The 17,516-nt window shown below is 42.4% G+C and overlaps 3 protein-coding genes across 3 annotated transcripts; all 3 read left to right on the top strand.

Annotated features, from left to right (window-relative positions):
• Nucleotides 1-4,575: 4,575 nt before the first annotated feature.
• LOC133993057 (olfactory receptor 6N2-like) lies at nt 4,576-5,502 on the top strand. The gene has a single exon (XM_062431900.1). It carries the CDS (start codon nt 4,576-4,578, stop codon nt 5,500-5,502), a length of 927 nt encoding a protein of 308 aa, XP_062287884.1.
• Nucleotides 5,503-9,437: 3,935 nt separating this feature from the next.
• On the top strand, nt 9,438-10,364 carry LOC133993082 (olfactory receptor 11A1-like). Its single transcript, XM_062431931.1, has one exon. The coding sequence runs from the start codon at nt 9,438-9,440 to the stop codon at nt 10,362-10,364; it is 927 nt and encodes a 308-aa protein (XP_062287915.1).
• Nucleotides 10,365-15,017: 4,653 nt separating this feature from the next.
• On the top strand, nt 15,018-15,953 carry LOC133993444 (olfactory receptor 11A1-like). The gene has a single exon (XM_062432425.1). The coding sequence runs from the start codon at nt 15,027-15,029 to the stop codon at nt 15,951-15,953; it is 927 nt and encodes a 308-aa protein (XP_062288409.1). The 5' UTR covers nt 15,018-15,026.
• Nucleotides 15,954-17,516: the final 1,563 nt, after the last annotated feature.

Below are 17,516 nucleotides of genomic sequence, written 5' to 3'. Positions count from 1 at the left end.
TTGACAATATATATCGGCACAATTACACATCATGTCTAGACACAGATAGGGAACTGAAAGTGCTGCTGCTTTGCTAACATGCTGCTTTTGCTTCAGCAGTTCTCATAGTCTGTAACTGAATGGCCTACACTGCTGAACATGGGCTTGTCCTCCTTTCCATACCCAAAGTGCCACCACCACAGTTTACTTGATTGATTGATGAGTTTATAGAAATCACCATTGTTGGGGTCTTTACTCAAAAAATGTAATGTATTATACATTACTCGTTACTTTTTTTTTCTTTTTTTTTAAGTAATGTGTTACGTTACTTAATTTTCTCCCTGTGGAAAGTAATTACACTACTAGTTACATTACTTTTGCATTGTCCTTAGAAACTTGTAAAAAATAATATATCAACAGATAAAATGATATGGGTCTTGACCATCATAACACCATGTTGTACTAATAATAACTGCCTCAAAATAATATATAGACAACCGGTTTCTCCTCGTAGTCAGCAGGAGACTGACCAGGCTAAAGAGCATTTACACAGGTGCACTAGATAGTGTTTCCATCTTAACAGATAGCTCACCAAAGTCTTCCTGTCTGATGACGGTTGTCTGTTCACTATTATCCATACTTCACTGAGTTTGTTTCTGAAAGCTGAAGATTAACGAGCAACAGCTTTGGCTGGTTGGTTGGTTGGGGTTTTGCATACACTCAGCTTGAGCATCACTGTAGGTCCGTCAGTGTTTCGCTATTAGCTTTGTGTTAGCATGAGAGATCGGATGGTTACATGGTAACCTAGGTTCTCTGAGTGGAGAGACTGACCCCAAAGGGGCAGCTGTTGTGGATTACTCTTTAAGACACATCACCTGTGGTGGCCACACTGATTGGCAACCTGGGGCTTTATAAGCACCACACCCGTGTGGCCACTCTGATTAACCTTGATTGGAACACATTTCAGAGCGGCTTATAGCTGGAGAGATAGTCTCTCCACTCAGAGAACCTAGGTTACCATGTAACCATCCGTTCTCTATCTATCGTGTCAAGACTATCTCTCCATCCTACATATTCCATATGTATGGGGACTCTGTCCAAGCAGTTCGAATGAGATGTCACCGCCACCAGAACCACCAACGTGCTCAAACCAAGGAACTATGTACAAATCTTACACTATATACACACCCATGACCCCAGCGCAAGACGCCACCAAGGCTAAGCTGGCCCTGCCAGACGCTAAGGCCAGCCGCTAAATGGGTGGAAGGTCACCTAGCCTGCCAGGCTAGTCCAGAAAGAAAGAAAAAAAACGACATCACTCCAAGCCCAGGTGCTCTTTAGGAGCCATGGCACCGGAGGCATGGTATATTCGGCCGTGTCCTACTGCACTATGCCAAGCACACGCTCAGTGAACGGGATGCCGGCTGCCACATTCATGCAGTAAAACCTTATAAAGGTGGACGGGCTCGACCAAGAGGCCGCAATACAAATCTCAGACATGGGGGCACCTCTCCACATGGCCCAGGAGGTAGCGAGGCCCCGTGTGGAATGTGCACGCACCCCTGCCGGGGCAGGCTTACCTGCCTCCTTATACACAGAGCTGAGCCGTAGCCCTGTGGCCACGAGTCCGCTGAATATACAGCGTCAAGGCCCTAACGGGACACGACAGTGATCCCCTACTCGACCCAACTCCACCATCCTGAGTAGGGTGGAAAGGGCGCAGCTCAAAAGATTGGTTGGCGTGGGACTAAGACCAGACCTTAGGATGGAATGCAGGATTAGGGCGCAGCTGCACCAAAGCATTCCCAGGGAAGAAGCGGCAGCACTCTTCATGCACGGAAAGGGCATGTAGCTCACCCACCCTTTTTGTCGACACAATAGCCAACAAGAGTGTTGTATTGAGCGAAAGCCATTTCAGCTCAACCGTTTCCAGAGGCTCGAATGGCCCATGCCGCAAGGCTGACAAAACCATCTCCCAATCCCTGGGAGAGGGAGCAACCCTACAAACCCCCTAAGGAACTGAGCAATAAGGTCACAACAACCCTGTGCCAGTTTACGAGGGCTAACATGGGCCGCCTTTATGGCTGCCACCATCCGTCGAGGGAGACGTTGAGGGGGATGAAAAAGAGTTCCCTTGGCCTGGGACAGGAGGTCCCGGCGAAGGGTAGCTCCCACGGTTGTCCCTGAAGAAGGGGCGGAATCTCCGCAAACCAAATCATCTGGGGCCAATTGGGGGCCACCAGGATGAGGCTCACATCCTCTACCTGGACTCTCTGTAGGAGTTGGTGCAGGAGGATGAAGGGAGGGAAGGCATACAGGAGGCCCAGTGGCCACTGATGTGCCATCGCATCCGTCCCTAAGGGAGGATCGTCCCTCCCCATGGAGAAAAAGAGGGGACAATGAGTGTTCTCCCTGGATGCAAAAAGATCTGCCACGGCTGCCCCGTAGCGATCCAATATTCCGCTCACAACCTCTGGATGCAGCCGCCACTCTCCGGGGAGGGGTCCCCCCTTGGAGAGCCGATCTACAGCAAGGTTCTCCCGACCTGGCACGTATGTGGCCCTCAGGGACTTGAACTGGGGATGAGCTCCCATATTATCCGAGCCAATCTGCACAGGGGGAACAGACAGTACAGTAGTGGCGGCACACACCAAAAGGCAAGGGGAACCTAGGCCCCCTTGACTGTTGATACACGCCGCCGCCACTGCGCCGCCCGCCCCCATCAGCACATGGCGGTCCTGTAGCTCTGGCAGGAAGTGCAGAAGAGCCACATGGATAGCCTGCAGCTCCAAAACATTTATGTGCTGCGCTAACCAGGGTCCGTGCCAAAGGCTGCTGATGCCCTTGCCTTCGTGGACAGCCCGCCAGCCTACCAGGGATGCGTCTGATGACACCACCTGGCGACGCAACACAGGCCCCAATGCCATCCCACGTGCCAAGGTGGTCAGCCGCCGCCATGAACGGAGAGCCACACACAGTCTGCGCTTCACCAATACGCTGGCCTGCAGATTCCTCCGTGGGCAAAGTCCAAGGCCCAGGAGGCAGTGCTGCACTGGGCGCATGTTCAGAAGAGCCAGGGGTATGACCTGCACAGTGGCTGCCATTAACCCCAAGAGGCGGAAACATTGCCTCCAGGTCACCCTGGCCCCAAGCCGGAACTGGGACAAGCAAGCCCTGAGGGCGGCCTGTCTCACAGGAGTCAAGTAAAGAGTCCCTGCCCTGGCATCCAAACACATGCCTAGGAACTCCGTGGACTGTGAAGGCTGGATCCTGCTCTTCTTCCTGTTGAGGTGCAGGCCTAGGTACTGTAAGTGCTGCTGGAGACAAGTCACATCTCTGCGGCACTGCCCCTCTGAGCGAGCCCACACCAGCCAGTCGTCAAGGTAATTGAGGATGCGAATACCCTCCGCAAGGGTCCCAGTACGGCGTTCATGCACCTTGTGAACGTGCGGGGGGCAAGCGAGATGCCAAATGGGAGGACACAGAACTTGAAGGTTCTGCCTTTGAAGGCGAACCTGAGATAACGTCTGTGCCCTTCCCATATCGGGATCTGAAAATATGCATCATCCAGGTCTATCGTGGCAAACCAGTCGCCCTGGAGGATGGCCTGTTGAACCTGTGGTACAGCCAACATCTTGCAACGTAGGGGCCTCAAAAACTTGTACAACCCCCTGTCAGCTGGCCTCCAAACTGACCCGTAGATCACTGGAAGCAACAGAACCTAATTGAGGTGGTCTTGGCTGTGGGGCTGGTGAAACCCCCTGGTCACGGACCTTCCACACGCTACTCTTACGCTTCTCAAGAGAATCACATACAACTGCTTGCAGTGGAAATCAAGGAATCAGAGTGGCCACACAGGTGTGGTGCTTATATAGCCCCAGGTTGCCAATCAGTGTGGCCACGACAGGTGATGTGTCTTAAAGAGTAATCCACAACAGCTGCCCCTTTGGGGTCAGTCCCCATACATATGGAATATGTAGGATGGAGAGATAGTCTTGACACGATAGAGAACAGGTAGTTGCACCTTTGATTATTTTTTTATCAGCCCAAGTTATACATGATAATTGAAGGACTTATGTAACCCAAGTAACTCCATATTTGTTTGTTTAGTAACTGTAATGTGATTACTGACTGTAGTAATTGTACATTGTAACACGTTACACCCAACACTGGAAATCACCATATCTTTAGTCTAGCTTGAGGAAAGATTGCACCGAACTTTGAGGAAACTTGCACTTGCACATACTAGACTTTTGAATATTGTTCTTTGGTACTGCTTCAAGTGGCCTTTGTTACTATTTCTGGAGTCATAGATCTGGCCCAACAAAAAAACTTTTCTCCTGTCACAAGAAGAGAAATTAATGAGATCCTTGGAGGGTGAAGCAATCTAATGAAACCCCCCACAGAGCTGTTCACTTTCTATATTTTGGAGATGAACAAAAAGCAAGTACAATTCAAGGTCAGGTATCTAAGAATGAATAATACACTCCAGGACAGGTTAGATGTTAGTATTATCATTTAAATTATTTTTAAAAAGTGACACTAGTAATGTAATTGTCTGTTTTATTAATGAACATTTAGTTTTTGACAACATTAATGGATCATGAAGCTAATGTAACATATATAACTTTTGATGGGCATGTGGATGTGAACAAATATGGGTATCTTTATTTTCTGATCATGTTTATAGTATACATTCTAATAATATGCTGTAATTCCACAATTATATGCCTTATCTGGACTCACAAAAACCTTCATGAGCCTATGTACATTTTCATTGCAGCCTTGCTACTGAACTCTGTTGTTTTAAGCACTGCTATGTACCCAAAGATGTTAATTGACTTTTTATCCAAAAAACAGATCATATCTTATTCAGCCTGTCTCTTTCAATTTTTTCTATTTTATTCTTTAAATGGTTCAGAATTCTTACTGTTGTCAGCCATGGCTTATGACAGGTATGTGTCTATATGTAAACCTCTGCATTATCCAACTATCATGAGAAAAACAACTGTCATCATTTTTTTGGCTTTAGCGTGGCTTTTGCCAGCATGTCAGATTGCAGTACCAGCAATACTGAGTGCTGATATGAAACTCTGCAGCCTAACATTAAAAGGAATTTTTTGTAATAACACCATTTACCAACTCCACTGTGTGAGTTCAACAGCACGATCTATATTTGGCATTGTGGCTCTGATGAACATTGCACTTTTTCCTATGCTCTTCATCATCTTTACATACACAAAGATATTTATAATATCCTATAGGAGCTGTGGAGAGGTCAGGAAAAAAGCTGCACAGACCTGTTTACCCCATCTTCTGGTTTTAATCAGCTTTGCCTGTTTGTGTGCATACGATGTCAGTATAATTAGACTGGGACCTAATTTTACAAAAACTGTACATTTAATTATGACATTACAATTTGTTATTTATCATCCTCTCTTTAATCCGATTATCTATGGGCTAAAAATGAAAGAAATTACTAAACACCTCAAGAGGTTGTTCTGTCAAGCGAAAGTGATCTAATCCATTAAAATTAGTGTAATTGTATTGATGCTAATATACAGTCATTTCTTCTGTCATAATAATGCAAAGGTGTGCATACTCTAATACTTAGTAGATATTTAACATATAGATTTGTTTCTATGCTAAAACCCTCTTTACAATTTTTTATGAATATCTTAAGCCTTAAAAATGTAATGATCAGCCACATGTTTTTGGTATATGTCAACTGCAGCTTTGTTAGTCAGTGATGGGCAGAATGTGAATTTCATCTCTCATGGTTTTCCTTACATATTTAAGATTTTATTTTTTCCCCCTGGCCTTGCTAGAAAGGTTGGGCTGGGTTTCGAGTAAGTTGTTAATGTAGCCAAATGAATCCCAGTCAGATCATTTCTGTGATACTATGTAAATGTGATATTGGGCTACACTGTCTACATATTGCATTTACCCTGAGTAACTGGATGTTTTCTGTTATGCAGTGTTGTACATGGTTGTGTATGGAAGACTGCTGTGGCTGCAAAGATGATCTGTTAAATAAGATTTTTTTCATGAAAGGGGCTTGGGAATGTTTGTCCATCAATGCACTGTCCTAGCAAGATGTAAAAAAATTATAGGGAATTACGCGTAGGCATGTTGGATCCTTTACCACACATGGTGTTTTTCTTGGTTGGCAGGTGATTTAGACTGAGAGCAAACAGTATTGCAATCCAGCAGTCATACTGTAGCCACACTTTAAAAGAGGGTACCACTTCCCTTTATCAATGTAATGATGTTTAACAGTTGCCTGAAATGAAAAATGAAATGAAATGAAAATAAACAAAAACATTAGTTGCCATTTTTTCAAGTCTGTCTTAATACAGCAGTCCGGAGGAGAAATGAACACTGACAGGAGATCTTTTAATAACAGGTATGAACTCAGGGAATAGGAATACCAGTGTTCATATGGGCACTTGACTGTTGTATTAAGGGAAGCTTGGAAAATTGTGAATGTATCTTTTAAATGTGTGTTCTGGGGTTTAACAAAGCAGATAAAGGTAAACCTCAAAGGCTGAACTTTTCTATACCAATGAAAACATTGACTGATAGACTGGGAAGATGTTCCAAATGCATGGGAGCATAAAAACAGAAGGCTGCTTTACCATCTTTAGTATTAACTCTTGGCAGATTTAAACAGTGCTTAAAGTGCCTGATGTCAGACATACAACAGTTTTAAACACATATAATACTTAATCAAGACATTGTACACATTTCCTCCTGGACAACATTTCAGGGTCACAAATATTGTCTTGCTTTAGATCCTGTCTAAAAGGTCAGACCACTCACAGCTTTGTAAAAAATCATGAATAAGTAATGTTCCATGTACATTTTTTTCCACGAATTTTAATGAGAAATGGGAGGTAATCATAGGGTTAGTGTGGTTAATCTTTTACTCCTGTGGAAAACATACAAAAACAAAACAAAAAAGTGCACTATCTAGGACAGCACAAGGAATGATATGACCATTTGCTAACTCAGATTACCATCATAATCCTGATAGCCCAAGGACAAACATGATTACAGGCAGAGGTCATCATGGCGAGTGAGAAAGTTTGAACCCTCTTATTGTGATCTGTTATTAATGTTGTGATTTTCAATGTCCTGTCATGTTCTATTAATGAATAAATTAATAGATTTTTATTGTTGTGTTTGTGTTTTTCCCATGATTGACTAACTGCCAAGTATTGCTTGGCTGCTTACTGATGTTCTGAAATGTGGACTTTTATAATGCACCTGCAGGGATAAAGTCTGGGGTTGGTTGCGATGTTGATCAGGCATTGGGCAGAGGCATGGGCCTAGGCATGCAGATCCCTGGCATCCTAAATCAGCTCTAGGGATGTGGAACGTCACTTTGCTGGTGGGAAAAGAGCCAGATCTGGTGTGGGAGGTGGAGTGGTACCACCAGCTAGATATAGCTGACCTCTACACACAGCACTCGCTCTGGAACCCAACCCCTGAATAGGGGCTGAATTCCCTTCTTTTCCAGAGTTTTCCAGGGGGAAATGCACCAAGTGGGTGTGGGGATACTCACAGTCCCTGGCTGAGCGCAGCAGTGTTGTAGTTCTCCCCGTGGAAAGAGAGGGTCGCCTCCTTGCGACTCTTTGTTGCTGGGAGGAAGACTCTGACTGTTGTCTGTGCATATGCACTGAACAGCAGTATGGAGTACCAGACCTACTTGGACTCTATGGGTGGGTTAGGGTTTCATTGAGATAATATAAACTGTATTGAGGATTGCATTGCTGCTTTGCGTATTGAATTGTCAATTGCTGAATACATTATCAAATTGCATGACTAAATTGAATATTTAATTGCCATTTTGCAAAATGAATTGCCATTTTGCAGATTGTATTTCCATTTGAATAAAGGTGAAATACCATGGCAATATGGAATTTAATTAATTCAATTTTAATTCACAATTTTCATTGAGATAATTAAAACTGTATTGAAGATAGCATTGCCACTTTGCATATTGAATTGTCACCTGTCACTCACAGTATCCAATAGCACAATTACACACTTTCATCGTTAGCTTATCATCATTTTCTGACCAGTCCAGCTTGTTATTCAGCCCGAGTGTCGACTATCTCCACCCCCTCCCTATTTATGAAAACAGATGTCGGGGGGGGGGGGGTACTTTCTGCACCGGAAGTCCACCAACAGCTCCTTGGTTTTCTGTATGAAGCTTGAGCTTGAGCTGTAGGTGGTTCCTGTTGCAACTAGGTCTCTGTACTCCTCCTCCTTATTGTCTGTGATACAGCCAACAATGGAGGAGTCATCTGAGAACTTCTGCAGGTGGCACGTCCTGGAGTTGAAGCAGAAGTCAGAGGTGTATATAGTGAACAAAAACAGTGACAGTACAGTTCCGTGGGGTGTGCCAGTGTTGCTTAAAACCACGTCTGACAAGCAGCTTTGCAGCCTGACATGCTGTAGCCTGTCTGTGAGGTTGTCCGTTATCAATGTAATGAGGTCCTGGTCCACTTGCATCACTTAGAGCTTCTCAGCCAGCTGTACTGGCTGGACGGTGTCAAATGGGACAATAACACAATAATGCACCATTTAAAAAAATCTGAACAGTGATATGTTTAACTACATTGTTGCGCAACAATGACACATTTTAAACAATAATCAAGATATCTAAACAAGATGCAATTATTCCCCTGTACTGGATTGGTATCAGGGAAAACTCTGACTTTGTAAACGAGACATGACCACATCACCATGTATATTGGTATGCTGCAGTATGGTTATCTGGAGTTTTACATATGTTTACTGGAGGACAATAAAGGTTCTATCTATTACAGATTCAGTTTGTTATACCGTAAATCCATCATCTTGTGAACATCTGTGTATCACATGAGGTGTGATAAGCAGATTTAAAAATGTGGGTGATAGCATTGGTGCTCTGGTATTCATACTCAATATTGGCAAATATTTTGAGTTGGGGTAGCAACGCAAGCGTCTTTAAAAACGTTATATTAGTGCACATTAATATATATGTTTTAACACATTTATCCCAGTTGAGCATAAAAACACAAGGGGAAAATAGCAGTTGGTGCAGAAGATATCTACCTATTTCCACTTTTTCCCAGATCCCAATTTTAATGGTGTGGGGTGTTATGTTGTATTATGGGGCACACGCCCAAGCAAAGTAGGCCAAACAATTGCTGCGACTTTAGGCCTCTAGAGTTTGGTAAAGTTAAGTGCTAGTAGTTGCTATTTTGGTGAAGACTTTAATGAGATCCATAGAGGGTCAAGCAATCCAATAAAAAACATTCCATGGACACAGAGACAGTTCACTGTGTGAATGTCTGAGATGAACATGAGTGTATTTCAAGGTAGATTATCTATGAATGAAGAAATTGAATGAAGCAGTCATTTGTAATCTGTTTTATTGCTGAACTTCTACTTTGTTGACAACCTTAATGGATGATGAATTAAATGTAACATATATAACTGTTGATGGGTATGTGGAAGTGGAAAAATACAGATATGTTTATTTTTTGATCATGTTTACAGTATATATTCTAATAATCTGCAGTAATATCATTATTGTGTGTCTCATATGGGTTCACAAAAACCTTCATGAGCCTATGTATGTTTTCATTGCAGCTTTGTTACTGAACTCTGTTCTTTACAGCACTGCAATCTACCCAAAGATGTTAATTGACTTTTTATCTGAAAAACAGATCATATCATATTCAGCCTGTCTTTTTCAATTTTATATATTTTACAGTTTAGGCTTGTCCGATTTCTTACTGTTGTCAGCCATGGCTTATGACAGGTATGTGTCTATATGTAAACCTCTGCAATATCCAGTTATCATGAGAAAAAACATGATCAGTATTTTTCTGGTTTTAGCGTGGCTTTTGCCAGCATGTCAAATGGCAGTGCTAGTAATACAGATTGCTGATACTAAACTGTGCAACTTTAATTTAAAAGGAATATTTTGTAACAATGCAATTTACAGTCTTCATTGTGTCAGATCAAAATTTGTGACAATATATGGTGTGGTTATTTTATTCAATTTTATACTACTCCCTATGCTCTTTATAATTTTTACATATATAAGGATATTAATATTAACCTACCAAAGTTGTAGAGAAGTCAGGAAAAAAGCAGCAGAGACATGTTTACCCCACTTGTTGGTTTTAATCAGCATCACCTGTTTGAGTGCATATGATGTCAGTATAGCTCGACTGGAATCTAATTTTCCAAAAATGGCACGTCTAATAATGACGTTACAAATAGTTTTGTATCATCCTTTGTTTAATCCACTCATATATGGGCTCAAAATGAAAGAAATTTCTAAACACCTCAAAAGGTTGTTCTGCCGATCCAAAAGAATCTGATGCTTTTTCCATTTATTCTTGAATAATCATGCAGAAATATGGATTCTTGGAAGGCATTTAATGTAGACTATGTATTTTTATATATGATAGAGAGTAAAGAGTATATGATCAGCTTGACCAATGTACTGATTTATCCATTTGTTGAAATGATTTATAAATATCTTTTAATTCATTTTAAGTCATCCAAATATTTTTTCAATTAACTGTTATGAACGTGTGTGTATATGCATACAGACGGGTGACAAAGTAAGGTGTTGGACCACCACATGCTTCCAGAACAGCTTCAATGCACCTTGGTATTCATTCTAGAGTCTCTGAACTACAATGCTTGTTGTAAGAGTAGGCCACATTCCAGTGAGTGTGTGTGTGGGATGAGGGGATCAGGCCGTGTTCATTAGTTTAACAGCTCGGGGGAAGAAGAAGCTATTTTTCAGTCTCGTAGTGTTTGACTGAATTGTCCTGTATCACCTGCCAGAGGGAAGTAGTTGGTAGCCAGGATGTGTTGGGTCACGAAATATATTTAAGGCCCTACCCTGACAGCAGGTTTGATAAATGTCCCTGATTGCAGGAAGCTGGGTCCCAGTATTGTGCCGTCTTGATGAGTCTTTGCAGAGCCCCCTGGTCCTTCTTGGTGCACCTGGTTAACCACACTGTGATGCAGTATGAGATGATACTGTCAACGTTGCACCGGTAGAAGTTAACCAGCAGGTTCTATGGCAGACCGGCTCCCCTCAGCTTCCGCAGGAAGAAGAGACACTGTTGTGCCTTCCCAATGATGGTGGATGTATGCAAGGCCAAGGAGAGGTCCTGGTCCTTGGGTTTCAATCAATCAATCAATCAATCAATCAATCAATCATTATTTGTATAGCGCCAAATCACAACAAACCTAAACCGTACTCTTCAAGTGTAATTTTAAAGAGACCCAACATTCCCAAATGAGCAAGCACTTGGCGACAGTGGCAAGGTTTTCAGGTACATCGCTATGATGCGATGGGATGCAACTTCATTGATGTTCCTCGGTTCATCGAGGGTTTCGGGTCTTTCAACATCAGTACCCCTCACCCAGGTGACCCAGCTGGGGTGATCAAATCCCAGCTTGTATCCCAGCAGCAACACGCCAGGAGTCTCCCCCTTAATCCAAAGCCAACTTCTGGCTATTTCTGTGGCTTCTGTGATGCTATGTATGGCTCCCCTTTCCGCTGCTCAGGTCACAGCAAGTGTTGTTAGACCTTTGCAGAGGGAACAAACCAGGAAGCCTCGGCAGCCCACCTCAATGGCGTGGCAGCGTGCCCGCCAACCACGGTCCTTGCACTCCTCCACAAGTTCCTGGTATTTACTCATTATCCTCTCATGGGACGTCCTCCATGTGTTCCTCCCAAGGCACGGTGAGTTCCCAACATGATGACGTTCTTGGTGGAGTCTGAGAAGGCCAGAGTGTTGTGTGGGTGATGTGTTGTGGAAATTTCAGCTGTGTGCCGAGGTCCACTCTTAGCTGCCAGTCAGGGGCCGTGGAGAGCAGGGATGTTTGCCTTCCCAATGATGGTGGATGTATGCAAGGCTCAGGAGAGGTCATCATTGATGTTTACCCCTGAAACTTAAAACTGGAGACACTCTCTACTGCTTCACCGTTAATGAAGACTAGGCTGTGATTGGTTCTCCTCTCTTTACAGATATCCACTACAATCTACTTCGTCTTCTTGTTGTTCAGGGGGAGATTATTAGTGGAACACCAGATTGTCAGGTTTTGCACCTCATCCCTGTATGCTGACTCATCGTTGTTGGAGATTAGGCCCATGACTGCTATGTTGTCTGCGAACTTTATGATGGTTTGTTGCATAGACAGGTTGGCAGTAATGGGTGAAGAAGGCATACAGTAAGGGCTCAGGACACACCCCTGAGGAACACCAGTGTTCAGGATGACAGTGGAGGATGTTTGTTTTCCCAACCTGACAATCTGGGGGTCCAGTTTGTAGATATATGCTATGAATTGGCCACTGCTAAAATATCAGATAAGGGGATTAATTACTTTATTGTTTGTTTCATATAAATATGTGGTCCTATGTGTCACAATTTGAAAGCAGTAAGCTTGTTGTGTAATAAGAATGCATCCCAGCTGGAAGACAGTTTACCCTGAAGTTTAATTAAATAGGTAGATTCTTGATGTGTGGATGAAGAAGGAAACCAGCGTTGACACGTCCCACTTGTATAGGTTAAAGGTTTATTATTAACAGGAGATCGGGGTCAAACATTCAGTCAGAGCCCTGACCATCCTGTGTTAAACGATGCAGAACTAACCCTTAAAACTCCCCACAGGATGTCTGTGATTGTGTAGTTTCAGAAGAAGGGGGTCACATGGAAGTCACTATTGCGCCTGTTTTAAGGAGGTCACAGGAAAGTCACATATCCTGGACTGTGAGAAGATGGAGGATGGAGTCAGATCAACAGCCAATCAGGAGACGACAACACCTCACACATTGCATCAACATTCTGTATTTGTGTATAAATGGGTCAGGGAAAGCACAGGAGTCAGACTTCATGAACTGACAAACCACTGTTGTTCATCAGGGACAGGAAGATCTCGACCCAGAGCTCTGTATGTTTTATTCATTTACTGCTAAATAAAATAGCCTGTGAGACCGCTCATCTTCTCCTATCCTTTCATTTAACGAACACACGGACTGAGCTAACACATAGCGTAAGATTTAGCAAGTAGAATTAGCTCAAGTCGAGTCAAGTCTGATTTTCCAAGGGGAGGGAGGGCTGTGGCACTATATGCCTTCTTAACGTTGGCATATAATAAGGTCCTATTCCATCTGGTGTTAAAGGTCACATACTGGGTGAAGTTAGTCAGTGTCTTTGAGATCTCAACGTGGCTGAAATTTCTGTGGATTATGGGGAGAGCGTTGGGATGCCGTGTCTGCAGAGTAGTTCCACTTAAAAGTCTGGTATCTTTCCGTTCAACCACGTCTCTGTCAGGCATATAACACTGCACTCCTGTTACTCCCGCTGTCCACTCACTAGGGCAGAGAGTTCATCCATCTTGTTATTCAGAGAGCGCACATTCCCCATGACAACCGAGGGAAGACATGGCTTATATTTTCACCTCTCCTCCTTATCCTCAGCTCGCCGGGTATCTCCCTCGGACAAGCTACTAGTACATCCTGGTACTGGAAGAGCTCTTCACATGAATTGAAGGCCCTCTGTTGTTGTTGTTTGGTGGTTGCTGAGGGCATTGTCATGCACATTTTGCTGCCACTGCTGTCAAATCTCATCCAAACAACCTCACACGTTGCTAAATCACACAAAAAAACAACAACTAACTATTACAAGTAACTTTTAACCCAGAAACACAATCTCAAATTAAGTTTAAAAAATATCTTAAAAGTAAAAAAAAAAGTAAAGCAGAGCGAAGCTGTCATGTCAGGCTGCCACCTATTGCAGCGCCGGGTTCTAGGTAAAAAATCTTGCAGCTCTGATCAGTCTGATTGGCCACTTATTTTGGTAAAACTTTCTCAGGGGTGCCGCAGCCCCCATCCCCACAGCCTCTACATACTACTACCATTCACATCAACTCCCAGAAAACAAGCCCTGCCAAACATGGATGTAGTGAAAATACAGATTCTTTATTCTTTTTTTCTGTATTTCACTAGAGATAAAGACGTGCAATAAGAGAAAAAACGTAATCAGCCAGAATTGAAGTAGGGACCATAAGGCCACAAGATGCTCCATGAGTATGTGCTTTTAGTGGATTCTTCCTTAAAATGTTTGCTTTACATCAGACAACTCTCAAGGCAGAGCATATCTGGACAGTGATATGTTTAACTACATTGTCGCGCAACAATGACACATTTTAAACAATAATCAAGATATCTAAACAAGATGCAATTATTCCCCTGTACTGGATTGGTATCAGGGCAAACTCTGAATTTGTAAACGAGACATGACCACATCACCATGTATATTGGTATGCTGCAGTAAGGTTATCTGGATACTTTTACATATGTTTACTGGAGGACAATCAAGGTTCTATCTATTACAGATTCAGTTTGTTATACCATAGCAATCCATTATCTTGTGAACATCTGTGTATCACATGAGGTGTGATAAGCAGATTTAAAAATGTGGGTGATAGCATTGGTGCTCTGGTATTCATACTCAATATTGGCAAATATTTTGAGTTGGGGTAGCAATGCAAGCGTCTTTAAAAACGTTGTATTAGTGCACATTAATATATATGTTTTAACACATTTATCCCAGTTGAGCATAAAAACCCAAGGGGAAAATAGCAGTTGGTTAAGAAGATATCTACCTATTTCCACTTTTTCCCAGATCCCAATTTTAATGGTGTGGGGTGTTATGTTGTATTATGGGGCACACGCCCAAGCAAAGTAGGCCAAACAATTGCTGCGACTTTAGGCCTCTAGAGTTTGGTAAAGTAAGGTGCTAGTAGTTGCTATTTTGGTGAAGACTTTAATGAGATCCATAGAGGGTCAAGCAATCCAATAAAAAACATTCCATGGACACAGAGACAGTTCACTGTGTGAATGTCTGAGATGAACATGAGTGTATTTCAAGGTAGATTATCTATGAATGAAGAAATTGAATGAAGCAGTCATTTGTAATCTGTTTTATTGCTGAACTTCTACTTTTTTGACAACCTTAATGGATGATGAATCGAATGTAACATATATAACTGTTGGTGGGTATGTGGAAGTGGAAAAATACAGATATGTGTATTTTTTGATCATGTTTACAGTATATATTCTAATAATCTGCAGTAATATCATTATTGTGTGTCTCATATGGGTTCACGAAAACCTTCATGAGCCTATGTATGTTTTCATTGCAGCTTTGTTACTGAACTCTGTTCTTTACAGCACTGCAATCTACCCAAAGATGTTAATTGACTTTTTATCTGAAAAACAGATCATATCATATTCAGCCTGTCTTTTTCAATTTTATATATTTTACACTTTAGGCATGTCCGATTTCTTACTGTTGTCAGCCATGGCTTATGACAGGTATGTGTCTATATGTAAACCTCTGCAATATCCAGTTATCATGAGAAAAAACACGATCAGTATTTTTCTCGTTTTAGCATGGCTTTTGCCAGCATGTCTAATGGCAGTGCTAGTAATACAGATTGCTGATACTAAACTGTGCAACTTTAATTTAAAAGGAATATTTTGTAACAATGCAATTTACAGTCTTCATTGTGTGAGATCAAAATTTGTGACAATATATGGTGTGGTTATTTTATTCAATTTAGTACTACTCCCTATGCTCTTTGTAATTTTTACATATATAAGGATATTAATATTAACCTACCAAAGTTGTAGAGAAGTCAGGAAAAAAGCAGCAGAGACATGTTTACCCCACTTGTTGGTTTTAATTAGCTTCACCTGTTTGAGTGCATATGATGTCAGTATAGCTCGACTGGAATCTAATTTTCCAAAAATGGCACGTCTAATAATGACGTTACAAATAGTTTTGTATCATCCTTTGTTTAATCCACTCATATATGGGCTCAAAATGAAAGAAATTTCTAAACACCTCAAAAGGTTGTTCTGCCGAGCCAAAAGAATCTGATGCTTTTTCCATTTATTCTTGAATAATCATGCAGAAATATGGATTCTTGGAAGGCATTTAATGTAGGGGCCGTGGAGAGCAGGGATGTTTGCCTTCCCAATGATGGTGGATGTATGCAAGGCTCAGGAGAGGTCATCATTGATGTTTACCCCTGAAACTTAAAACTGGAGACACTCTCTACTGCTTCACCGTTAATGAAGACTAGGCTGTGATTGGTTCTCCTGTCTTTACAGATATCCACTACAATCTACTTTGTCTTCTTGTTGTTCAGGGGGAGATTATTAGTGGAACACCAGATTGTCAGGTTTTGCACCTCATCCCTGTATGCTGACTCATCGTTGTTGGAGATTAGGCCCATGACTGCTATGTTGTCTGCGAACTTTATGATGGTTTGTTGCATAGACAGGTTGGCAGTAATGGGTGAAGAAGGCATACAGTAAGGGCTCAGGACACACCCCTGAGGAACACCAGTGTTCAGGATGACAGTGGAGGATGTTTGTTTTCCCAGCCTGACAATCTGGGGGTCCAGTTGCAGATGGTTGTGTTCCAAAAAGAGCATATATGTGTCAGGATGTTCCAGGTGCTCTAGTGTAGTGTGGAGGGCAACACAGATTGTGTCTTCTGTTGATCTGTTTTCCTGGTAGGCAAACTGGTGTTGGTCTAGTGTGGCAGGGATGGAATGTTTAATCTGGGCCAGAAATAATCACTCAAAGCATTTAGCTATCACCAGGGTGAGTGCAATTGGGCAATAGTCATTTAAACAACTGTTTTTTTGCTTGGGAATAGGCATGATGGTTGTTGCTTTGAGACAAGTTTGGACAACAGTGTGGTTCAGGGAAAAGTTGAAGATGTTAGTGAAGAGATCTGCCAACTGATCTGCAAATGCCTGAAGTACCTGGCCCGGGACGGCGTCTGGTCCAGCTGCCTTCCTCATGTTGATGTTGTGCAGTGCTCTCCTGAATTCATTGTAATCCAGAATGAGTGCCTGATTATCTGTTGGCAGCCTGTCCATTACCCTTGTGTAATCTGCAACAAAGAGGGCAAAGATCCTGTTAAGGTCCTCTGCTAATGAGGGCTTTCTGTATGATTTTCCTTCTTTTTGTAGTCTGTCATGACCAGTATGCCCTGCCACATAAGTCAGGAATCGTTATTGGTGAAATTTTCCTCAATCCTGAGTCTGTAATTGTTTTTTGCTTCCTTAATGTCACGTTTAAGATTTCTCCTTGCTAGGCTATAGGCTGTAGTGTCATTGGCTCTTTAAGCATCATCTCTAAGCCTTAGCAGGTTTGTTAGCTTTGTTGTTCCGCCAGGACATTTTCGGTACCAAAGTTTTGGTACCAAAGGCTCCAATCAGTGCATTCAAAACAGTCTTGTAGTTGTGCTGTTGCATCTTCAGGCCACACTCTATGATGTCAAATATTTGCTGGCAACCTTTTTTTGTACAATGAAAACTAAAACAATAAAAAGCAACCTTTGAAAACAAGAAAGGTATTTTATTTAACAGGTGAGAAAATGAGTTGCTGAATGATAAGCTGCTCTGCGGGGCAGGGAACAAGTAGCTGT

The sequence above is a fragment of the Scomber scombrus genome, chromosome 13 (assembly GCF_963691925.1).
Source record: "Scomber scombrus chromosome 13, fScoSco1.1, whole genome shotgun sequence".
Taxonomy (NCBI): Eukaryota; Metazoa; Chordata; class Actinopteri; order Scombriformes; family Scombridae; genus Scomber; species Scomber scombrus.
The sequence above is the reverse complement of the archived record's forward strand: the minus strand, read 5'-3'. Positions and strand labels throughout refer to the sequence as shown.